The 25,861-nt window shown below is 36.8% G+C and overlaps 2 protein-coding genes across 3 annotated transcripts; both read right to left on the minus strand.

The window, feature by feature from the left end:
• Window positions 1-162: 162 nt before the first annotated feature.
• On the minus strand, window positions 163-14,261 carry LOC121425087. Of its 2 annotated transcripts, none has more exons than XM_041621060.1 (5): window positions 12,291-14,261; window positions 5,735-5,834; window positions 4,990-5,069; window positions 3,568-3,674; window positions 163-3,042 (listed from the first exon to the last, which is right to left on the minus strand). In XM_041621060.1, the coding sequence occupies exons 2-5, from the start codon at window positions 5,814-5,816 to the stop codon at window positions 1,608-1,610; spliced, it is 1,704 nt and encodes a 567-aa protein (XP_041476994.1). In that variant the 5' UTR covers window positions 5,817-5,834; window positions 12,291-14,261; the 3' UTR covers window positions 163-1,607. The 2 variants fall into 2 exon arrangements, with proteins under 2 accessions (XP_041476994.1, XP_041476995.1); XM_041621061.1 differs by lacking the exon at window positions 12,291-14,261 and adding an exon at window positions 10,483-10,891.
• A 97-nt stretch (window positions 14,262-14,358) lies between these two features.
• On the minus strand, window positions 14,359-24,889 carry LOC121425088 (low-density lipoprotein receptor-like). The gene is made up of 4 exons (XM_041621062.1): window positions 24,775-24,889; window positions 18,129-18,276; window positions 16,220-16,444; window positions 14,359-15,585 (listed from the first exon to the last, which is right to left on the minus strand). Exons 2-4 carry the CDS (start codon window positions 18,226-18,228, stop codon window positions 15,371-15,373), a joined length of 540 nt encoding a protein of 179 aa, XP_041476996.1. The 5' UTR covers window positions 18,229-18,276; window positions 24,775-24,889; the 3' UTR covers window positions 14,359-15,370.
• Between the last annotated feature and the right edge of the window lie 972 nt (window positions 24,890-25,861).

Consider the following 25,861-nt stretch of genomic DNA (forward strand, 5'->3'; position numbering starts at 1 on the left):
TGGCTTCATTGATGTAACTATCACAAGCCTTTCACAATTCTGGGGTCAGCAAAGTTTAGTTTGCTCCCTATGGATAATGCAGATCTTTAAGAATTAGCTGGTTCCTTGATGTAACTTTATTATGGTTACATGTACATGTATTTTCAGCTCTTTTCAATTGTAGGAACAGCAAATTACAATTCTCTCCCCCCCCAAAAAAAAAAGACAATCATTTTATCCATATAAATTGTATGGGCCAATTATCCATGGATAGGAAAATGTGATACAGTACATAATTTCAATATAAAAAGTTCATCAGATCTATTTCTACTCAAAGTCTCAAACAATGAAGTATCCATGTCTTTATGATCAATGATTAAAAATTATTTTTCTAAAAAAGCATGTTGTCAAGTAATCAGAAGACCAATATAGGAATGTAAAAAAAACCCAAACATATCAAACACAGTTGTTACATATGCCAGGCACACTTTAAGATTTAATGCATGGTTTAAGTACTTTTGTGAATGCAGGCTTAACTAGAAAGTTCATCTGGTTTCGATCAAAAACTAGACAGATTCTTGACTGCACAATGCACACATTCAAAATTTACATGTATGCCTCATACAATGCCAATGTAAAGAATATTTTACAAACATAACTTCTTAAATCGTCAGATTAAATGACTTTGTTGATCTTGTGACCCCAAAATGTACATGATCGGATCATCCTTAGTCAAATATACATTTATCAGCCAAGTTTGAAACTGATCGTCATACACATGTAGTTCTTCATTCACCATAAGACATAATTTTAGATATACAATGATCTATGTGACCTTGGATCTTGAAGATCCGAAATCTTTTTAAAAATGTTGCCCCTCCCATATGCATAGACGAGCCATGCTTGGAGAACAAGATATAGCAATGGATGACATGTGACCCTGTTACCCTAATACAGTAATTCTCATCAGATCATTTTCACTTGTAATTGGATGAATTTGACGTTGATCCGTCAAACAAAATGTGCGAAGTTGAATGTAATTATATCTTTTTCTGATATGCAGTTAAACTTTGTTTCATTATTTTTTTTTAGCTCAAAAATTGGCATCTCATTCATATTCTATTCTATAATAAATGAGATCTGCCCCCAAAAGATGTGTTTATCTAATCCAGCCCTCACAGTACGCTCTCAGGAAGGCAAGGCCATCTCGTGAAAAATAGCTTCAGAATCATTATTGGTAGCGAGGGAATTTCAAGAGCATTAAGATAGTCGAGTTAGATGCCCTTGGCCATCGACTTCATCACCTTGGGAGTTAAAGGAAGACTTGGGACCTGTAACACAAAACTTAGGAATCATCGTGGAAAAATATCTTTAATAATGATTGCAATTACCACAATGCACAATCAATCGTGAAAATCAAGTGTACAATCAATCGCTCACCTTTAGGTTACGGGAACCTGATCTAACCCTAAATCAAATGGCACATGAGTTTGAAAAAAGTTGATCATTCATCGGAAAAGAAGTTCATTCTCGTGGCATCAATTTGTTCTAAAACATTTGGCATGTACGTGTTCAGTTTTAATTTAAGAGAAAAAGAATGATGCACATTTTTGGTCGAGATATCTTTCTCACAGCAACCCGTACACATCTCCCTGCAAGAAGCCGTGCATGACCTCCAGGTTACGCTCTGCAGCCAATCGCTGGCGCATACGGTTGTCGTACTGAAGGTTCGGCACCTGGTATGGGTTGAGGAAATGTCTAGCGTCTTGTGGGTATTGATGGATCAAGGCTTGTGGATTTTGGTATGGCATGTACTGTGGCTGAGGATAGTAAGGCCGGGGTGTAACTGGTTGACTTGGAAGCCAGGACTGTGGTTGGTTTTGAGGATAGAAGTTTGGATGTACGCTGTTCTGATTGGGATAAGGCTGGTATCTCCCACCGGCTCTTGGTAAGCTGCTCTTGAATGAATGCCCTGGTGACCTTGGTCTTGACCTTGGCAAATGAAGCGAATCCTTGGGAGTATTACCAATGTCCATAGGCTTAAGCTCTACAAGAGGAGCAGGCCTCGTTCCTCCAATGGGTGGGGTGTTTGTACGAGTTGGAGATCTGTCTCCTTGGTGCCTCTTACCCGAATCAGCCCGATCTTCTGATCGGTTTGAAGATCGGCTTGAAGGACGGCTTGGTGGACGGTCTTGTTCGAGGGGGTTTCTAGAACTCCTTGGAGCATTCATTTCAATTGGACTCTGTGATCTTCTGCCATCTTTGTCATCCTTGACCTTAGAAACCAAGACAGATTTACCATCGTCCTTGTTAAAATCTTTCATGTTGTCAGCATCAGAAGGCCTTGCCAACTTCTCACCAGACTTTTCTTCCAATCTAACAGTGCTTGTAGGTTTGTCTTTGCTAGATATGGAGTGACTGACGTTCTCTTTTGTTTCCGTGAACGCTGGTGAATCAGTCTTCCGGTCACCCTGCTCCAATGCCTTCCGAGAAGCCTTTTCATCTTCTGTCTCAAAGTCAAAGTAAAGGTTCTCAGAAAGCTTCAATGAATCCTTACCTCTTGGGCACCCAACACCCCAGGACACTGCGATGTGGGCCAAGATCAAGTTGGAGATCCTCCGGTGAGCCACATAGTTCCAGTGCACACCATCCCCAACCTGTCGATGCATCTGATTACGGAAGAAGTAGTTGAGATCAAGAACATCAATCTCGTAGCACTTTGCCAGCTCTTTGGCATAGTAGTTGGCCTTGAGGACATCCAAGCGCATGGTCTTGCTAAGATCCTTGAGCTCCGGAAGCAGGAACCCTCCTTTGATATCACGAGCTACAGGCAGGGCGGTGTTCCAGATGATGAGGGTTTCAATCGGGAGGATGCTGTTGAGTTTGCTGAAGGTTGTCTCTACATTACGCTTGAAGGAGGTCATGCAGTATTTTTGGCCGTAACGGGAAACGTCCCAAAGGCAAGAGTTCATGATGACCACGTCAGGCACAGGCTCTCCCTGCAAGTCTGGAAAGATGATGTTCTCCCAATATTTGTTGAAGATTCTGGTGATGAAGTAAAACCTAAACACAGAAAAGAAGAGTAACGATCCATTTCAATTTCTGAGATGACTGAAAGGATACATTTCTGTGTTCATTTAAAGTGAAGTTGTATTTAAAAGTAATAAAATAATTAAATCAATTTAAAATAAAGATATGAATAGATGGATTCAACAAACAAATTCACAATCACTAAATGAAGGGATAAATATAGAAAATCATGTAGATGAATAAATCACAGACATCACAGATTCGAGTGATAAGTAAATGTACAAATGGAAAGCCTCTGGTAGCCTCGCCTTAAATGACCTTTGACTTTGGCCATGTGACCTGTAACTCATGCAGGATATTCAATGATACTTCATTACTCTTATGTCTATGTTCCATGAACAAAAGCCATAAACTTCCAAATTTATGGTGGCAATTCAATAAATTACCCCCAATATGTCTAAGTTCATTGACTCTACATGTAAATGACCTTTGACCTTGGTCATGTCTAAGTTCTAAGTTCATTCAATGAATGAATGAATCAATCAATCAATCAATTACCTGACTAGATGATAATCGGTCCTGTATTGTCTTACTTCTCTATAATTGATGCCATTATGCATAATACCTCCTTCCATCAGTACATCATTCATGAAATTCTTCTCACCCTGAAAAAAAAAACATGAACAAACTTCTGATTTTATTGGGTGTTATATAAATTTATTTTTTTATTTTTTCATTTTACTGGGAAAAGATAGCATTATATGAAATTTTTCAGCATGGACTAAAAATTGTCAACTCTAAAAAATTGTGTGAAATCCTTGGTTTCTGATTGGCTGGGAAGCACTGGTTTACTGAATTACTCTGGTTACCGGTATTATCAGAGCTGAGAACATAGACAGTGTGCCAACAACTTTCATGAAAACATCCCCTTGATTTATATTGTCCAGTATTGTGGATATTTGATTCTCACTGTGGATTAGCACAGGAGATTAATTATTTTTGTTTGAAGTAATGTATCTTAAATAAATTGATAGTGATAAATAATGTTTCTATGAAGATGTGAATTGACACTGAAAAGTAATCATTTTCACATTACCATGGTGTTGCTAATTAAGGAAAATTAATTTCATACTTTGCAGCATAGAAATAAAGATGTTGATTCAATAAAATGGACACAGTATCTTTCTCCAATGTATTTTACTCCTATAGGGCTCCACATCAAAAGTTATTGCGCCCCCCTCCAAAAAAATCCAATGACAATTGTTATAAGCTACTGAAATAATTGCATCTGATTGGCAGAGGGAAACCTTGTCAGTGAAAAATCACTAACAAGATGCTTCAAGAACATCCCCCTGGAGAGGAAACAGCGAATATTTCACAGTCATCGATTTTTACTGACACTGTTATAAGCTACTGAAATCCTTGCATCTGATTGGCTCAGAGCAAAACTGCCAATAAAAACCAATATCATGATGCTTCATGAAACACTCCCCTGATAATATAAGAATTCACCTCAAGTGATTTCAAAGCTTTCCATCAAAATAATTGCTTGTGACAACTCAAATGTGACTGTAAAAAGTCTTTTCCAACAAGAACAAGCTCTAGCACACATTGGCCTGTAATCTCAACTCGGGTTTAAATTAAACTCTGGTTTAAAGTTGTGGTTTAACTTTGGAGAGCCATTTGTGGTACAAATGTTTGTTAATAATAATCCAGTTAATCAACTAATTTGACTATCAAATAATTCAAAACAGTCTGGGAATGATAACAGAAGTATTTTTTCTTCATCATGAAAGCAAGAGAAAATAAATAAAAGAAACATATGAGAGGTTTTTTCCGGCTTCCTATAATTTTATCGCAGAGTTAGTCCATGGGCTACGCTAAACCTGACTTCAGAGTACAGGTCATTGTGTAGAGGTACATGTATTTCTAACAAAATGTGGTGATGACTGCATTGATATGATAAAATGGATGGCTAACCTTGGCCTTGAGATCTTGCGATGATAGGTATTCATTACCCTGTAAGAGAGCAACAAGGTCCTTGTAGATCCCTCGCTGGACTGGATATGGAAAACAAATACATTGTATGCTTAAATAATGTGCATTGTGTAAATTGAAGTCACAGGGTATGGAGAGGACAGAGAAATGTATACATGAATATTAACGGCACTTTGAAGTTGGGGCATAACACAAGACTCTTAGAGATGAGTGTATTTTTCTTTTTATCTTCTTAAAAATCTGAACCAAAGTTTATTAAAGTAAAGTTTATGGAAGAAGGTCCTAAAAATACACCCCAACTTTAGCATGCTAAGCATGTTCAAGTTTTACCAATATTATTTTATACAGTGCGAATAAAAAAACGGGACAGATTTGAAAAGTCTATACAATTTTTGCTTCAAAATATGATATCTATATTTTGGTGTCAATAGGTGCTCTGGAACTCCAAAACTGACAATTCCTTTTTTCCATGTTTTGTGATTTATTGCTGTCGATCAGGGAAGCTTGAATAGGTATCAATCATAATCATTAATCAAAGTGCATGGCTTTGATCCTCTTACCACACAGTTTACAAATAGTTTGAGCTTGGCAAATAAAATTTAGCATTTTTTAACATGATCATACATGAACCAATCTTTCCATTTGAAATTACTTTAATTATGCACAAAACAATGGTGCTTTTCAGTCAAACTGATATTACTGAACTGTAGATGAAAAGTTCACTTACTGGAATCTCCCAAGATAACAACATACTTGTTGTGAAGGAGTTTTGTGACGTCCTCGTTGAGGAAGAGTGTAAGAGGAGGCATGATTGCTTCTCCCTAGCTCTGGAATAAAAAGAAAGAAATCGCAACATCAGATTAGTAATCTTTAATATTATTTGCTTGTTCAAGGGCAGTGTACTATAAAACTCTACTATTTATTGTACTGTAGGTTTACTGTACCATGAACAACCTTTAATGAAGAGTAACATAATAGTACCTTGAATATAATAGGACTTCATGTTTTCACAGAAAAGTACCCATAATTTCCAGAAAACAAGGATTTAATGAGATTGTTTTTGAAATTTTGAAAACTAATTATCACCATACCAGTGTAGATCTACATGTAGATCAAGTTCCTTCACATAATTACAACTTTATGAAATCATGAAATCTAAGCTGAAAAAGACCACACTGAAGATTACAGATACAGATAATCACATATGGGACAGTGTATGGGGCCTGTACTTGGAAAAGGACCCATCATCTTTTGGGAATATCATACAATGTACATATATGTATTTTTCACTATCTAAGCAAATTACACAATTTCTACTAGAATCGTTTGACACGTACATGTATTTTTTACTTATAATACAGAGTAACACTCGGGAGGTAATTTTGTTGGATACCAGTTTTACCATCCATACTTATTTTAAATTATTACCACAATTAGAATACATATTTTGACCAAAGCATATGTTCCTCCCTCATCGTTACCTACATGTATGCCACACTTCTACTACAATTTCAGGTTATGATCTTCATGTAGCTTTCTGATATCAATCAACAAATTGTTAAGTGTTCAAAAGGTATTTTCAAACAAAATTTAAAAGTAACCAAGAGAGGGCGCTAAATGAAATCAAAATCAAAATTCAAATTTTTCACAAAGAATGAATGAATGAATGAAAAAAAGATATACATGTAATGTTCACAATATTAACTCTTCCTTTTGTGAGAATGGAATGTTTATGAAATTCACACTTTTTATCTTAAGCCTTAGACATACATGTATGCTGTATGTAAAATAAGATCAAGATATCTACAGTAGATATTAAATAAGTGCTTTGCACTTTTGATGTTACATTATCTCAAAAGAAAAAAAAACAGTTCTGCTTTAAATCTTTCCTCTGAATTTCTAAGAGAAAATAAAATAAAATACATAAATGTGCCCTGTGATACATGTATGACACCTTTAACAATAAGTAAGCTGGAGGGTCAAATTTATTGACCCCCCTCACCAAATGTGTGACTTTGGCCTGATTTTTTTAAGGGTGCCTCTTTTAACAATATTAAGTCTAGGGCATATTTTGAGATCTTATGGCAGTTTCAAAATTATGCAACATTTTGTAAGTGCATGTCAGACCAAAAATCGTTCAGAAATTTTATTTTCATGAAATAAAGTTAATGTAAATTGTGTTTTCCAACAAAAATCATACATGTATGATAATTTTTAGTTTTTGCTGGTTTAAATTTATTTATTTCATGCTAGTAATGATCGCAAAAGGGTCCCTGATAAATTTCAAAGAAAAAAAACATAGGTTTGAAAAATAAAAAAAAATACATTTATAAGAAATTCACAAAATAAAATACATAGGAAATTAATTGTTTGGGCATTTTTTTTTTACATTTGTTAGGGATATCAAAATCAAAATTGGCTTTCTTCTAGCTATCTCAATTGAATTAAAGGCAAAAACACAACACTGAATTTCAGATAATGCCCACAATTTTCTACCAATTATTTCCATCCATATTTGACTATAAAAACATATGGAGATTTCAGTTTTCACACGATGTGGATTTGAGATCTCACTCTTACCCAATTACAATTTTCCGCCCATGTGCATTATGCAATACTGATCAATCGCTACAGAAGAAAAGGATAATTTCCGAATGTAAATGATAATTGATATGATTTAAAATAGTTAAAGAGTTTATATTGTAAATCTCAGGCGTTTTCTGGAGTTCATAAATCTTTGTGAATCAATCACATTTTAAAGGTCAGAAAACACTCTGGAATCGTTAATCCTTCACTGAAATTTAGATACTACAATCAATTTTCTTATAAAAAAATTACAACCTCTTTCTATAACAAAGAAAATATCTCCATGGAGTTTGGTATATGTACATGGTGTGGATTTGATATAGGCCTACAGTGTATATCATCCTGATCCAACTCCTAGTAAAATTTTCCTCACTTGTGTAATTAGAGCAATAATAATATTGATCACTCGCCACAGAACAAAAAAATATAATTTCATAATGTACATGTGATATTATTTTTATTTTGTATTTCATTTCAAATAAGAAATGATTGAAAGACAAAAAAGGTGATATGAATGCGATTTAATTTCAGAGTTGAAAAAAAAATTGTGGGGCTTCAATTGTTTTTGGAGTTCACAATCTTCTGAATCAAGCAACAAAATTTAGATTTGAATGTCAGCAGGATTTGTTTTGAAAGCAAAAAATCACAAATTTCAGTTCAGTTCGGAAATTGCAAAACAGCTGTAATACAGATACTTTCCTGAGCCACAATTCAAAAAAATAAAAACTATGCTACAAACTACATGTATAACAAAATTCTCATTTTGCATGTTCTTCAACTAAAAATTTCCAGAGAGACAAGTACATGTATATTGTTTTTTTTTTTTTAGGTACACTGTATAATGGACATTACTACTTCTGTATATACACTATACAGTATGTATTATTTTGTTCATTAAGAATGTTTTGATTATGCATGGACCTACCACTCTGACCATGGATTATGAAAGGGCTCCACACTACTGGTCCAACCTGATCATGTCAGACCAGTAGATACCAAGTTTTTCCAATTTTTACTGGTCCGCACCTAAAATTTACTGGTCCCCCAAAATAGAGAAAAATATAAAATAAGACTAGTTTATTTTGCCGTCTTTCATTAACATACAAACAAACAGTAGGGGAAGGCGGGGTAGAAATAATTACCTTGCCTTTAAATTTGATTCATGGGAAATGTTTCTCACCTACATATAACTTTCTACCCCCACACTGAAAATCATCTGACCTTTGAAAAAAACGATGTCAAATGGCTCAACTTGCCCCATATATGGGGTAAGTTAAGCCACAAAAACTACGTACAAAATGTATGGGGGGGGGAGAACCAGCATGTCAATTTTTTGTTTAAAGTCTTTTCACTTGCTAATTCTCTATAAATACTAACATCCTTTAAAAGGAAAAGAGCAGTCATGTAAATTTGCTCCTTTCAGCCTGCATTTCAATTGATTTCTATGGTTTGTTTTTTAAGATACATTACCATAAGAATTACCATGGCTCAACTTGCCCCATGCTGTTTGGCTCAACTTACCCCAGTCCAAACTTAGTGCGATAATTTTGTATCCACACATTTATTATGCATCCATCATATAAAAGACTATGACAAGAATGAAGATCCATACCTGTACTAACAATGTTGTTATCATGTCTTTACTATATTTAAAGACGTGTGTGTGTAGCACTTATCTATTTCACACTCTTTTTTACTTTTTGGGCTCAAATTCATAATTTTCCCTCTAAAAAACTACTTTTTGTTTCAAAGTGGAAAACAATGTGGTGGGGTTAGGGGTTGTGCTATGGGTCATCAATACACGATACCACCACAATGTCTGACTCATTCATTATTGGCCTCGGGCTGGTGGCTCAACTTGCCCCTATGCTCAACTTACCCCGCCTTCCCCTACATACACTGTATGCATACGCACACAACATAATTCATGAGAGCCATTTTTTTCAGATGCCAGAGCAATTTTCATAATTTACAAAAGAGGAGAAAAATGATTATAGTTATCAAGGACAGACCTGCACCAGTATTAAAAATAAAAGAACGCAAAAGTTTGTAGAAATGCACTTCAGTCAACTCTTCTTTTCATGCTTTCCTTGAATTTTTACTGAATAAAGATCAAGAACATAAGAGAGATTAGTCAGAAAACCATATGAAAAGCAAAAGAAGGAGAGGTGTATCTACCCAGATACTACATCCCAGCAGAATATACATGTATGTAAAGGTGAAGTCCATCCCAGCAAAATGTTGAGTTGATTAAATAGAGAAAAATTAAACGAGCATAACACTGAAAATTTCATCAAAATCAGATGTACAATAAAAAAGTTATGACATTTTTTGGTGAAAATAAGTTTCGCTTATTTTCACAAAACAGTGATATGCACAACTCAGTGACATGCAAATGAGAGAATCGATGATGGCCCCTCACTCACTATTTCTTTGTTTGTTTGAATTATACAATATTTCATTTTTTTTTACAGATTTGACAATAAGGAACAACTTGATTGAATCATATAGTATTAGACAATGCTAATTCCACATGTTCAGGAAGAAATTTATGGTTGTTTCACAGATCAGGGAGAAACTTTGGATATTTCATATAATAAAATACAAAAGAAATAGTGAGTAATGTCATCAGTCTCCTCAATTGCATGCTGACAAGGATGTGAATATAACTGTTTTTTGTGAAATTAAGCAAACTTTAAAATGTCCTAACTTTCTTTAATATTTTACATCCGATTTTGATGAAATTTTCATTGTTATGTTTGTTGGATTTTTCTCTTTTTTTCAAATCAACTTTTTGTTGGTGTAATCTTGTACTTTAAGAGTACGAGTTGCCACACTGATTAGAATGGTCCTCTAGTGAAAATACATGTATATACATAAATAAATCACCTGTTTACAGTACACTCTAGCTGACTAATCCAATCTCCACAAATCAAATCCAAGGAAGGGAAACTAAAACATGTTACCTCTATGTAGTGCAACACCTTGCAATTATCATGAAAGAACTGTCAAAGATCCCCTTCACTAATAAAAGCCAAGCCATTAATGAACCTCACCCTGAAGAGCATGAATAGAAGATAACAAGCCCCAAACAATGGGACTGCCAGGACAGGGGATTAAGGGATTAAAACTACATGTACAATAGAGTGGAAGTATGTGTTGGTATTTCATATTGTTAAGCATGTGGCTTTTGTTAAGCTTGTGGTCATTCTATTCAGTAGGCCATTAACAGGTCCTTTACAAAATTGGCACAAGTTTGATCCTTTGAAGAAATTGGTTGTGTGCAGAACCACTACTGATGATGATAATAATAATTTCTAAAGCGCTAAATCCACATTGATTATGTGCTCAAGGCACTCATTGCTGTCAGCATTATGAAGAATAGGAAAACTAAATAAACTCCCTTATTCTTATAAATCAGTGCCCAAATTACTTGTAATTACATTCTTTACAAGCCCTCTGGGTAAATTGCCACAAGTCTAAAATCACTCTTCTCTTTTTTCCATTGGTCTCATACCATGTGGACCCGACATGGTCTAATCATGATTTGCGTACAACCAGTTGTTCTGTAATTCTTGAAATGCCATTTATCCAACTTCTATTTACTACTATTTGGTTCAAAAATTGCCATTTAACCCATTAACCATTTCTTCTGATTTCCAGTTGAGCTACATTAAATTCACCGAGTCCAATACCTTTTATGTAAATCTATGGCAATATCATTTGAAAAATTGCAAAATATAAGCAGATAGAGATTAAATGGCAGATCAATATACTGTGTAATTTGTACTTGAAATTAAAAGGAATTAAGTATCAAACAAGACAAAAGAAAATTCATTACAAGGTCAGTTTTATTGATAATAACAAAAAACATATTGTATATGAGCATGTTGTATATGAACATGTAGACTGAAAGCTTCACTCTCTTGTCAATTCTGCTGGACATCTGGGTTCACCACACCTACATATTTAGAAATAAAAAAGGACAAAATGTTTCAAAATTCTTTGAAATGGAAGGAATTTCAGCTGTCTACCAGACCTGTCAGTGTCATTTTATTTAGGAGTATTTAATTAGGTTCCGTTCCATGCAGCAACTTAATTTTTTTAATTAACTTATGCACCATGTGCACCAGTCCATGGCCATGTATGGACCATTTAATTTTCACGTGAATTCTGATAGTTAAAATTATATCTGACAACCTTAAAGTTATCGTTATGATCTCTCAAACATTCTAAACACCTGCAGAATAACGGCAAAAACTCAAACCTAAAAAAAAACTTAAGTTACTAACCAAACTGAGAATGAGACGAGTTTTTTTACCTGCACATCATTTTTTTAAAAATTCCCCTTGTTTCTGTTCTAAATAGCATTTTTACATGGTCATGATTAAATTATTGCACATTCATTAAAAAAAAACGCGCAAAACCCTATTCAAAAGTGACAATGAGACTCTGAGTCTGAGTGAGTGACACTTGACACATACGGGAGTCGAGTTTTGAAGCTTTCGGCCCGGGGACTTTCCCCGCTCTGATCAACTCGACGAGCCATGCTCTCCTGTTTTTATCCCTGGCCCTGCACCCTTTTCCTCATTCAAATGACACGTTGACAGATATCGGTAGTGGGAATTACAGATAACACGTTGCATAAACAAATATCAACATCTGCAAAAAATCTTAGAATTCAAAACGATAATTACCTTACAACGAAGTGGAGATGATTTCAAAGAAGAATTAATTGCAAGTTCGTTCGAACTCCGTACGTGACATCCGAGCGCATAGAGTTAAATGTCCGAGCGCCAACTAGCCGAAAAAAAGGATCGAGCATATGCGTTCGCCGCATTATCGAGTGTTTCGTCAACTATTTTGTCTGTCAAATTATCGAATCTGATATGATTTCTTTCCTTGATTTTGATTGACTTAGAAACATAGTTTCTATAAAGTGTCGGGAGGAAAAAAAACAGGTGTTGTCTGATAAAACACCCGACCAATCGAGATTGAGGGGATCCCTCACCTACCCTTCCCAGGGGCGGCGGAACTGGGGGGGGGGCCCTCCCCCCAAAAAAATCCCTGTTGGAAAAAATGTCTCTTTTTCAAAATGGAAAATGTCCTTTTTCAAAATGAAATGTGCCCTTTTTCAAAATGAAATACCCTTTTTGAAGTAAAACGTAATACATTCCAGGTTAGAAAATCACAAAATGTTTATCAGTTTCGTATATTAAGGTATACTCGTCCTAATAAATTATGGTTACAAAAATGCATAGAATGTTCAGTTCTCAGGTTGGAATTTCACATATTTTGTGCTTGTGTTTCGCGCTCGCATCAAGTAATGTTTATTGTTTAAGGTACTCATTCTGTTCCTGCATACAAAAAGTGCTTAGAATATCCAGTTTTCAGGTTAGAAAATCACAATTTTCTGGCTCGCGCTTCGAGCTTGCATCAATAATTGTTCAGTAAGATATTTATCCTGTTCATACAAAAATTCTTAGAATGTCCAGATTACAGGTTGGAATATCACACATTGTTTGCTCATGTTTTGCGCTCGCACCATTATTAAGGGAGTCATTATGTTCCTGGTTAAATAAAATGCCTATAGGCCTATGTCCAGCTTTCTGGTTAGAATATCACAAATTTTCAGCTCGCTTCGCACTCGCATTATTCGATTGATGAGATTATGTAGCTCGTATTATATTCATGAGTCACTAAATGCAGTCTTTAAACGGTTCTTTTTCAGGTCGGTATATTTAAAATTTCAGCCGCGCGCTTCGCGCTCGCATTAATTCTTTAGTTGGATCCACATCCTTTTTTCATGATACAAGAACTGCTCGGAATGTTTACTTTTCATGTCTAATTACATGAAACTTCAAAAAGTTTGAGCTCCTGATTCGCGCTCGGAACATCTCGCAAGGACGCCTTCAGTCAAGAGTTTTATAGGTTTATAATTGACCAAAAAGCTAGTTTCACAACTTCAGATATGATTTCTTTCCAAAAACTGGTCGCTAGTTTTCGAAAAACTAAAACCTATATATACATCTTATCAATTAGAAATCACTTTAAAAAAAACTTTGCTCAACTTATTTACTACAACACACACAACTTCTTCACACAGATGATAAATCTCATGGTGAAAGTATCCGTTTGCACCAAAATGCCCTTTTTGGCACGTATAAGTGCCCCTTTTTTACTTTGACACCCAAACGAAATTACGTTCCGCCGCCCCTGACCCTCTCCAATATGGGTTCAAATTATTTACATCAGAGCTACCCCCGGAGCTACCCCATAGCCACTGGGACCACCACCCCCAAAAAAAATACAAATGGGGAAGCGGCTCGATCTATAGGTTAATACTTTCTTTTATTCTGGCGACAGAATTTAGTACAATATTATTAGTAAGGACTCACTCACTACACTATCCCGCGTTTTTATTTTTTTAGCCATGGAAAGGAATGCGGGATATTTTGTACACTATACACCTAAATCCCTAATTATGAGCGATCTAAGCTGCAGCGACCCATATTTGTTTTCAATAGTTCAGCGACGCGATGAGTGTATGGAACTGCCCCCCCCCCCAGTGATCTTGAGTGATATGATCCCCCTCTCTGTCTATCTATCTTTATTCAATCACTCCTATAATGATTCCCCCCCCCCCCTCCACCATCTCTTCATCTCGATCACACGGTACCGCAATTTATCTCAATCACTGAGCATTTTTATAATATTTCAATCTCTCATTTAAACTCTGAAACGATGAAAACGAATGCATGTATCTATTTTTATTTACTATGTTTATTTCCCAATGATCACAGAATGATGATAGTGTAACGCGTAACCATGCATTGGTTAATAGGTGCCATCGGGCAATCACAGTAAAATTGTATCCCTTTAAACATTAACTAAAGGAGGGGTGGTTTTGAAATCGCTTGTATGAGTATGACTTCTTCTGTTTTTCGACAAATTGAATTTGTTATTATTTACCCCTGTTGGTCGTTTCCTTCTTCCTGGAATTTCCACTTTTGAAAACCCTGAAAGTGACAACGGGGGCTCACGTCCTCTTGATATCCCTTTCATATTTGGAAGTTACACAAACATGACAAATGAAATATAGACTCAAATGGACGTCATGATCTAAAAAGAGAATCAGAATAATGTGTAAAAAAAGTCTAAGCAGGCCATCGTTGCAATGATAGCTTTTATAATCTAGGCGGAGGCTGCAGTTATTAGCTTTGCTGTTATGCTGAACGCAACGGGACGTGTGGCAATGACTACGAATTTGTGACTCGTATTCCGCAGTCTTTGCCACATCAGATACCAGTATATCGTTTGAGTTCAGCATAACAGTAGAGGTGCCGTGGCCGAGTGGTCTAAGGCGCCTGGCTATACATGGAAAGTCCGGGGTTCGATCCACAGCCGCGGCATCTATATGCCCGTGAACAAGGCATTTAATCTACAATGCTCTTTTATCCTGCTTTCAAATAAATGGAAATGCTGAATGCATTATTGGTAACTTGGTGTGTACTTTAAAAAAAAAATAACAGCAAAGACTGCAGTCTCCGCCTAGATTATAGGCTATATTGCAATGACTACTATATATTTATGGTAAATTCACCACAGTAACAATGGTAACTCCCGCGAAATTCTCGACTTTGAGTGGCCGTTGAGCATTGTTGCCATGGACTTGTGCAAATGTCTATCAAATGCAAATCAGAATACAGTCATGCAATATGAAATGCATGTATAATCATGAAAATTTGGAAGAATGTCTGAATTAATTGTACTTGTTCTAGAATAATTCACACGCAAATGGCATTGGTCTCATCTTTTGGCAGTTGGCATCCAGTTCATCGGCGCCGTTCGGGCAGTCCCTGACGCCGTCGCACATCTGACACTCGGAGACGCAGAGCGACGCCGGCCCCTCAACGTCACCCTCGTCGTAGCAATGGAAAGAATCAAGAAACTCGCCATCGACCTCCTTCTCCAGCTCGTTGACACAGTATTCTACGTGAGTGAAATGAAAAAGTCGGAGAAAAGTAAAGAAAAAGTGCTGCACATGGTGGGTGTCGATTAGAAAAGTGTTTGATCCACACTGCCGTACTAATCTTCAAATTTGGATCTGAATCATAAGTTCACATTATTAAATGAGGATTATCATAAGGTCTAAACCGCTAAACTGTCCTAGTTATGGAACAAATCCATGATTCATAATGAACATTGGGGATCAATGTTTGTCCTCTAGGCAATTTTTTGGGGGGCAAGAAAAAACAAAAGATTAAAACTTTATAACTTGCATTAAGAGTTGCCAAAGTACACCCCAAAGAAGAAAATGAGAGTAATTCTAAACTATAGGCTACCCATTATACTGTTTGAAAATAGATTTCCACCTTGATAATAGTGGCGGCACCAGGATAATTAGAGTGGAGTGAAGTTGGAAAAGCAAGTGGAGGGCAATTTTTTTTTGGAGGGGTGCAAAGGAGGATAATAACTTTACATTTTTTCTTCAATCTTTGAAGATTTCGGGGGGAGGGGGGCAGGGGCGACGATTCCCCCGCCTTTGTGCCGCCACTGCTTGATAAAGAAAGCAACCAATGAATGCTACCCCCCCTGTCCATATGCAAGCTGCCCCTTCACCTACCTTTATGCAATTTAGTACATTCGTTGAGCATTTCATCAGAACCGTCTTTGCAGTCTAATTTCGAATCACAAACTCGGTTCATAGGATCGAAGCTTCCTGGTCGTCGAAGACGCATTCGCCCACCAGATCGATGACCGCGGGGTACGCATTCCGCCCGATCAGCATACGCGGAGGTCGTACATCGGAAGACGTCGAAACCGGCTTTGATCAGGACATCGCAGTTGTCTAAGAAAGGAAAAGTATATTTTGGAGACAATGTGAAGATTTTGATTTGAATATCAATAAGTGCAATTATAATTGCAATATTCATCATACTTGCAAAATTAAAATTGAAAATGAAAATAGAAATTCAACTGTCTTCACTTTGTAATGTAGCCTATATACGATAGCATCGGTACATGATTTTTCGAAGATATAATTAGACATGCTCCGGGATTGGATTTTGAAAGTCTTTCAATTCCGTTAGTAAAAACTTAATACGGTCTTTGATAATTATGGTGTATATTACTTGCGTTCAGATGTGGGGTATGTATTATGGGGGAAGGGAGGGGGGCAGGGGCGTCGATCCGTTTTCAGATTGGGGGGGGGGGCAAAATCATTAACGTTCCAAAGGCGCCCGATCGTACAACACCCACCCACACACACACACATATATATATGACTCATGAGACACAGACACGTTTCTCATCAACAAATTAATGCGAGCGCGAAGCGCGAGCTGAAAATTTTGATATTTCGATCTCAAAAAATGACAGTTTAATGGACTTTTTAAAAAAGGAGTTCTTTTGAGGCTTAGAACTGAAAACGGGACATTTACATTCACCTATTTAATCATGAAAAGTATGGGTTTTTGCTACAGAAATGATGCGAACGCGAAGCGCGAGCTGAAAATTTTTATATTCCAATCTATAAAGCGGACATTTTGAGCACGATTTTGAATAAAGAACGAGTTGTGTATCTCAATCTCGCTTGCTGAACATTACAATATTGTTTTTTATGCATATCCGGAATTATTGGATATGTTTGCCCCCCCCCCAATATTTTCATTGGTGGGGCTATCGCCCCCCCTGCCCCCTCCCCCCAGGATCGACGCCTCTGGGACCATGGAACCCACTAGATATTTATGACCAAGAAAAACAAGGAGAATGGAAGGGGATTATAGTTATGTGATTTTTCTTTCTGTATAAATTCAAAATTTATCACCATAATATTTTTTTTTATATTAAATAGTTCAAACTATTTTTAATTTTCCTAAACAAGCAGAAATGATTCCATGGTAATTGATAAGGAGGGGAGGGGGGGGGGGGTGAATGGGATAAGATGGCATAAAGGTGACATTTTTTTCTCAAATAAAAAATCTTGGTATATCAAAGGTAACACTACCTCAGACTCCTTTCTTATAATCGTTCTTTCACATCCTTCACCCATCTCATCATTACAGATAAGATCGCCTTACCCCCCCCCCTGGCGTCGCCCTTGGTCGGAAGTGGAGCTACGTCATTGTGAATCAAAGCAAAAAGCCTTTGATGACAAAGACTATAATTTTAAGTAGGATTTGAAAAGAGCCCCCCCTGTCCCCATGGCTCGTAGCTATAGGACATGAACCTCGGATCGGGGGGGGGGGGGCTGGGGATTTCAGCTGCACCCAAGTAAGTTTTCAATAAACGTGTACAAAAAATATAAATGACCAACGGATTATCTTTTTTAGCATGTGGTTTGCCCAAACCTTACACTCTCAAAGTGACCGTTCGATTATCATTCGTTACTATGTTGGAGCGGAGCTCGATCTTATCTCATCATTTAGTGATGTCATATTTTTTCCATGGCAGTTTATCTAATCGGAACATTGTGTAAACTGATTAATTTAGAGAAAAGGGAGAAAATATGCACAGTAATACACAACACATACCACTAACGAGTATTTCATTTCGGGGTAACGCTTGTACGCACTGGAAAACAGCGAACGTCGAGACAATGACGAGTAAGTGATCCAAATCCATGACGTGCATGCACCAGGGTTGAGTGGCTCAAGCCTTTCAAGAGTAACCGGTCATCGACTGTGAAGGGAAAGAAAGAATGTACAAGTTTTCATTTTGATGCCAATAAAAATGTATTGTAAAATGATAATCAGATACACACATATCACTTTTAAACATTAGTTATACTGTCAAGAGGAATGCACCCCTTAACAATTATTGGCGTGTGAAACCCTACCCTTAACAAGTATTGGAAACAAAACGATACTCTTGGCAAATTTTCCCTGAAATGAACCCCTAAACAAGTATAGGAATGTTTTATTGTTACGGGTCCTTCGGTCGTCGGCTTTACCTTATTTGGTTTAGTATACGACCCCACCTTCTACACCTCGCGCAAATCGGACTCTAAACACGAAATTTTGGGGCAAAAAGGACATCCTTTTTAAAACATTTTGATTTTGTTTTATCATCCCCGCAAATTCGACCCTAAACACGTAATTTTCCTAGCGAAATAGATACCCTTTTTCATTATTTTCGTGTTTTTGACACCCTTATCACGTTACGTACGTAACGTGCTCTATCGTGAAAAAGACATCCTTTTTACGTGTTTTTTTGGTCGCGCATGGTAACCACTCGCCAATGTAAGTGCCCCCCGGGGTTTTGTTCCATATAACTCCATATATTGTCGTTGTTTATTCTTATGGCGTTTCCATTAATATCGGCAATCTGGCCAGAAAATGAATCAATATAACAATTCCCCAATCATAAACCGAATATCACTCCCGAATAAATGCAAATTGAGTAAAAATCCACACTCTACTCACTATGTTTTTTTTTAATCCTTAGTACGGTTTGCAAAAATAACAAGAAGAAATTACATTGTCTTCGTGTTTTTCATAAAAGGGGGTGATGAGAGAGGGAGGAGAGAGAGGGGAAAAGGGAGGGGGCGAGAATGGGACAAAGGCAGACGCAGGATTTACCAGAGGGGGCACTTTTTGACAATAAAAGGCAACTAGAATAATGGAGAGGATGGGAGTGCAGACCCCCGGCCCCTCTCATGCTGGATGTAAATCTCGGATGAGAATCATGTAATAGAAAGATTGCTCATCAATTCCGTCTCATTTTCCCTCCTTTAGCTCTAAAAGGACTGGGGGCCATGATGCCCCCCCCCCCTCGACGCGATATTTCCAAAACGCAACAAGATAGCGCCGCAAAATTATATGACTTTTTTTTTAAGTTTCGAGCAACTTTTGAGACCAAATTCGCGACATACGGGCAGTAGCGTACCTAGGATTTTCAACAAGGTGGGCAAAATCGAAATCGTCAGCCAAAAAATTTGACAAGCAAAAAAAAAAAAAAAAGTCTTCAACTTCAAAGGAGGGGGCTACTGGTGGTTCGTCAGGGATCAGTTGTGACTCATCATGGGGGGGGGCAAGGATACGTCCCTTGCATGCGTTGAGACTCGTCAGGGGAGCAGTCTGCCCCCCCCCCGGCCCCCGTAGGTACGCTAGTGCATACGGGTATGGCATCGCGACGCCATCGTGACGCAACTTTTTACCAGACAATCTCATGCCGAGAATGGCTCATTTTTATACTTTGTTTACAAAGTCTATGGTAGATGAAATTCATAAAAGGGTGATTATTTTTTCGTTGTAATTGGTCTGCTTAATTAATTTAAGGTTTAGTTTAGTTATTAATGATCTTTAATAATTGTCATTGTACCTGTCCTCTTTCGTTCTTTCTTTCTTCTTTCACTGCGCCTTGGGCATTCTGCCGAGTGGATTTGGCGCATTACAAATCACATATATTATTATTATTATTATTGAAAAAAAACAAAGAAATGCATACAAAAATCTAAAAACAAAGAAATACATCAAGGAAAAAAATTGGCTTTCGCAATTTTTTTTTGTGGACCCTTTAAATTAGATTACAAAGATGACATCTGGAAAAAAGAAAAAACTGAATGTTTTTTCACGAATAAATTTGCATATATTTATTCATTATAGATAAAAAATAATCATTTTCAGATTTTTTTCAAAATACTAGCTTGTAGTTTATGTGGCAAAATTGAAGAACGTGCGCGTCAAATTTCGGCGCCATCGCGCGAACGGCGGCCGAGATCAGAAGTGAGGGGGGGGGGGGCATCAAGCCCCCCCCCCCGTCCTCAATGCATCTCAAATCGCCCAGGCCTTTTGGGGTTAATTCTTGTATTCAGTATACCCAGTTGTTGTGTATCCGGACGGGTTGTGTGTCCGGACGATCAATTTTACAATGTCATTTGGAAAAATTTACCAGCGAAGTTTCATCAATTTTTAGTACAAAATGTTAGGAAATATTATAAAGAACAAAATAGAAAATGATTACAAGTAATGGATTCATATTTTTGGTATAATCCACAGACAAAAAAGAAGGCTTCAAAAAGATAAAGTGTCCGGACACCCGACTCACCATCCTACACATAAAGCGGCCTTCTCGCTAAGAAACCAAAGAACTCTTGACAACAGAAGCGTTGTGGCCCAGTGGATTAGTCTTCGGACTTTGAAACAGAGGGTCGTGGGTTCAAATCCCAGCCATGGCGTAATTTCCTTCGGCAAGAAATTTGTCCACATTGTGCTGCACTCGACCCAGGTGAGGTGAATGGGTACCTGGCAGGAATTTATTCCTTGAAATGCCACTGCGCTGTAAAAGGCTGCGGGGCTAAAGCCAGGGTAATAATATCCAATGAAGCGCATAGGGACGCATTTGGCAGTGATATGCGCTATATAAGCGTGTTGGTATTATTATTATAACAGAAGTACCATATGAGAGTGAACGAAAGCTATTTGAGGATTACAATAGCCTTAATTATTATACCAATAATGAATGGAATCCTAAAATCCTGAGGCCTATGCAAAAAGCTGACCTTGTTGAAAATAACCGTGAATGGGCAAAGATTAGCAGTGAAAGTGGAAAACGATATTTTAAAGACAAAAATACATAGACTGTCAGAGAAGGTCAAAGAGGTAAATTGATGAAGAAAGGGGCAGACAATGGACAGGTATAGGATTAGGGAATAATAATAATAAGAAGAAGAAGAAGAAGAAGGACGAGGAGGAGGAGAGGGCCGGGGGAGCTCTTTGAAAAACAAACACCAAATACACTTAATATATTCATTACGGTAATGATGCATATTATAGATTAAACAGTACGAACTTCCACTTTTTTCTTGTTTAAACATTTACAAAAATCTCCTTTTTTGTATAAGCGCTATATAGTCGCTTGGTTTTATGTTTTTATTAATTTGTGTAGACTTATACCGCCCCTAGCTCCCCCTTCAGAAAAAATAAGAAGACCAATAAATGCTTTAAGTTCGTGTTTGTTCTATAAATGCTATAACCGTGGAGATAGAAAGAGTGCTAACTGAACGCCGGGCTAAAAGTAATCATCATTTTTTGTTTTGTTGTAATCTTTATTATTCATTCAAATAAAATTCATACATACATGATCAAGAAAATATGAAACAAAATGATAATTGCAGCTGTGAATACACAACTCGAATAACACTGTATAACAGAATATTTTATCAGAACAGAGACATAATCCAAAATCATACAAAAGTAACATTTCAACTAGTAATAAATGCAGCTAAAGCAAATAAAAAACATATAACGTAACAGCTACGCAAACTGACAGAATGAATGTATATATATATATATATATATATATATGAGCATTCTCCCGCCCCATGAGCCCCCCCCCCCCCATAGACCCCGAAGCCGAACAAACTAACTCACCAAAGCCAACAAACAGGAGAAATAGACAGAAAAGAAGAAGAAGGACTTAAAAAGAAGGAAGAGGAGAAGGCCGGGTGAGCTCTTTGAAAAAAAAATGGGAAGCATGCACTGGCTGATACTAGCTATCGTGACATCCCAGCAGGTATTAATCATGTCTAGGAGAGTAGCAAGGAAGGGGTGGTGTGAGGTTGGAAGAGAAAAGAGAGAGAGAGAGAAAAAAAACATTTGTCAAGAAATTATTCGAATGTATTTACTATAAAGCCCAACAAACACAGACGGAATACCTAATAATTATTTACCACATATAAGTGCAGTACGTATACTGTTTCGTATAATTGTTTTGTCGTGATCATAATTTGTTATCTCACCAAAAGTAAGCTAAAACAATTTAACAGATTAATATTCAAATAAAGACATTACGCCTTATTTGAAGCATTTGCCTTCGTCTGATTTTTGCTTAATCTGTTGAAATCACATTATTTACAGCCTGGAGTGCCCGTTTAATGCCTTGAAAAATAAATGATCAATATATCACCTCCACAATCAGTATGTTTAAAGCAGGAGTTCCCCTGAAGTAATAGAGCTCGTTGTGAAAAAAGACGAAGAAAATACAAACATACTCAAGTATTCCAAAATAAACGTTATTTTCCTCCAAGCTTAACAGCATTAATCCCTATTGTGTTTACACGAGACATCAAACAACCCCGTGAAATGCTTTGATATTGTCCCTTTCCGCTCGTATTATGAAAACTGTCAAAAATAAAAGGCCCTCGGTCACCTAAATCAAATATAGCGCGGAAGTGTAAAAAGGGTCCAGCAAACAGAGACTCAACAGTTGACTTAACACCATAATGGGACGCCGTTTATTATGCAAATCACATACATGAATTCTTCCACAGAATTATTCTTGTGTTATAGGGTATCCTATTGAAGCTAAGTAATATACATGCCAAATAGATAACAGATATACATTGTACTACAAACATGACAAATGGGTTAAAAGAAAAATGAGGATCGTATACAAGTGCATATCTTATGCCAGTATAGAGGAGAGAAATCAGGGGGAGAAATCTGGGGTGGGTTGATCGAGTTAACCCTCAGAAAGATGTATCGAAATAAACATGGTGTGAGTCTATAATGATCCTCTATACTAACGCAAGATGTGCATTTTTGTATAGGGCTACTTTATCCTCAGTATTGTGTTTTTGTTAATACAGGTATGGGGACTGGGATATAATTCTTAATAGAAAAGTTAGAAAGACGATCGGTTCTATATAAAAGTTAGAAAGGGAAAAGTACACGGTTAAAAAAATACAGAAGATTTTAGAGAAGAAAAATTAAAAACAGATTTCAAAGAAAGAAGTAACCAAATCATTCTGTAAATTGTTAAAACAGGAAAGATTTTATACAATTTTTGTATAGAATTTTACAGAGCAGGTCTGTTTTCAAAAGGGGAAAACAGTTTTATTACAATGAATTTGTAAGGTTACATTCACCAAATATCAATTTTTTGTAATTTTACACACTGCAGTGAGATCACAGGTGTTTTCGAGACTCTGCTGCAGGATTTTTTTTTTAATAGAAATATTCTTAAAGTGTAGGAAATGAAAATGGTGGGGAGTAAATACGTGACACTTTATTAGACTCGATGATGAGCCAAACCTGTAAGAAAAAAAAAAGCTGATGAAAAATAAAAATTCACAAAAATAATTCGTGCATGAGGCAACCGAAAACCCCCGATCGATACAATATAGACTATAACCCATCATGGACCAAAACACCTATTGTTTTCTCTCATGAAAAGACAGATATATTAACCAACAATCAATAAAGATTATTGAATGAGAACTTTTGATGCGAATCCGAGGTCAAATACGACATCATGAGTACAATGAAAAAAAAGTAGTGATCTATCAACATTGCTGCACTGTGAAAACGTTGATTAAATTTTTTAAACACGATGTTTAAAGCCCGCCACTCTAACAATTATTGTTCAAACTTTTAAACAAGTTGTTTAAAATATCAACTCATACAGTGAGTCGAGATACACTCCAGCTGTAATCAATCATGTTTTGCTGTCCATTTTGCATGTCGTTTTTTTGTATCCCTTTTTTGTTAAACAATTTTATGAAATATAAAAATAAAACAAGTAAAAAAAAGACAATCCGGAAACAATGTTTAAAGGGGCAAATGCACGCCTTTTGGTACTCGATAGAGACTGATTAAAACTGATTAGACTGATGAAACGTATGTCTACCTGCTACCTGCATTTTTAAAAATAAAATCATCTTAGTTGTCGGACCGTTATTTGCTTTTTGTAAAGGGTACAGAAATAGTTGAAACGGTAAGGTTTGGGTAAAAAAAGATGAAATTGTAGGTTTGGCTAGTACACAATTATGCCTTCGATGAATATGACATATGACAAATCCGACATACCAACATAATTTATGATATGTCTGTAAAGCGCTTGGAGACGTCGTTCCGATGTATTAAGCGCTATATAAAAGCGGAATATTATTATATTATTATTATTATAATGGTAGATTCTCACCAACAAGTTTGGGGAAATATTTTGAACGTTTTGCCAGTCGATCAGAATTTATAATCACTAACACATGATTTTTATTTACCATTCCTTTTTAAGCGTGACATGAAATATGAAAATGGCGCAGAATATGGACAAATAGACATTTAATTTCAAGTATATCCACAATAAAAAACAGCGGCAGCAACAGCAACAACAACACGTCTCATGAAAATTTAGCAAAGCATGGTGAAAATTACCCCGTGGATTTTTTGTACTCACCTCTAAAGACGCTTTGCAGGCGACGACTGTCGAGCGAGCGAAGAAACTTTTTTGCTTCTATTCTTCGAGCTGACTTATTCATGAGACGACCAGGGACCGAAACAAAGCGAATAACCAATCACAGCAGGTATATGGGGTAAGAGCACTGATCTCTCTGTTAACAGTGGTTAAGAGGGGAGTAACAATAGCATCGAGGATGGTCAGATGGGGGTGGGGGGGGGGTAGGGCATCGAGGGTGGGAATACGACATCGCGACTCAGGAGCGGATCAGGGCCGAGGGGGAGGGGGCGCACCCCGTAAAAATGAGTGATGACCCTTTCCCCTTTCTTTTCTTTTTTTCTTTCTTTCTTTTTTTTTGCCTGGATATAAGAACAATCAAATAATTATAGGAGACAACAATGTGTCAATGTCGGTAATCCATAAATATAAATTGAAAAGGGGTGATACATGCAATAGGATGGGGAAATAGGACCATCACTCCAGAAATCACGCCCCACCTCCATGGAAGGAAAGGGGGCGAAATGTTAGCACACATGTCTATATATGTATCCCCTTCTTACCCCTTTATTCCCATTCTTTGTGGCTATGAAGAATGATTGTAAGGGATCTTCCACTCTCAAGAAGCCCCTGTAAAGTCAAGAAGGTCTATCAATAGCATGGATTCTAAGCTAAGACGAAAGCATTACAGTCAAGAGGTTTGGGAGGATGAGTGATGTACTTAAAAGGGATTTAACCGCTGCTAGTAGAAGCTGTCTGAGATAGATTTATGCTGAATTATGCCGAGTTATACTCTATATAATTTTTTTTCTCTTCCTCTTTCTTTTCCTTTTTTTTGCCCTTTGATTTTTCATTTTTTTTCTTCTCCTATCCCTCTTCTTCATATTTTTCTCCTCCTTCCATCTTCTTCTTCCTCCTCCTCTTCTTTTTCTGTCAGTACCTGTCCCTTGACTGTCTTTTCCTCTCTGTGTTAATGTATCAATTTCTTAACCTCTTTATACTTCTCTGGCAGTTTGTATTTTGTCTTGAAAATATAGTTTTCAAATTTCTTCTTCTTTTTCTCCTCCTTATTCTCCTTCTTCCCCTCTCT

This window comes from Lytechinus variegatus, chromosome 12 (genome assembly GCF_018143015.1).
Source record: "Lytechinus variegatus isolate NC3 chromosome 12, Lvar_3.0, whole genome shotgun sequence".
NCBI classification, from domain to species: domain Eukaryota; kingdom Metazoa; phylum Echinodermata; class Echinoidea; order Temnopleuroida; family Toxopneustidae; genus Lytechinus; species Lytechinus variegatus.

Bases quoted from the DNA above. Each gene is read 5' to 3' on its own strand.
- LOC121425087 (XM_041621060.1), bottom strand. From the start codon at position 5,816: ATGCCTCCTCTTACACTCTTCCTCAACGAGGACGTCACAAAACTCCTT. The intron at 5,070-5,734 runs GTAAGTGAACTT...TTCCATATCCAG, and splicing joins TGTTATCTTGGGAGATTCCA to TCCAGCGAGGGATCTACAAG. The intron at 3,043-3,567 runs GTAATTGATTGA...TTCTGTGTTTAG, and splicing joins ACCGATTATCATCTAGTCAG to GTTTTACTTCATCACCAGAA.
- LOC121425088 (XM_041621062.1), bottom strand. From the start codon at position 18,228: ATGCACGTCATGGATTTGGATCACTTACTCGTCATTGTCTCGACGTTC. The intron at 16,445-18,128 runs GTATGTGTTGTG...TTCCTTTCTTAG, and splicing joins AAATGAAATACTCGTTAGTG to ACAACTGCGATGTCCTGATC. The intron at 15,586-16,219 runs GTAGGTGAAGGG...TCACTCACGTAG, and splicing joins ATGTACTAAATTGCATAAAG to AATACTGTGTCAACGAGCTG.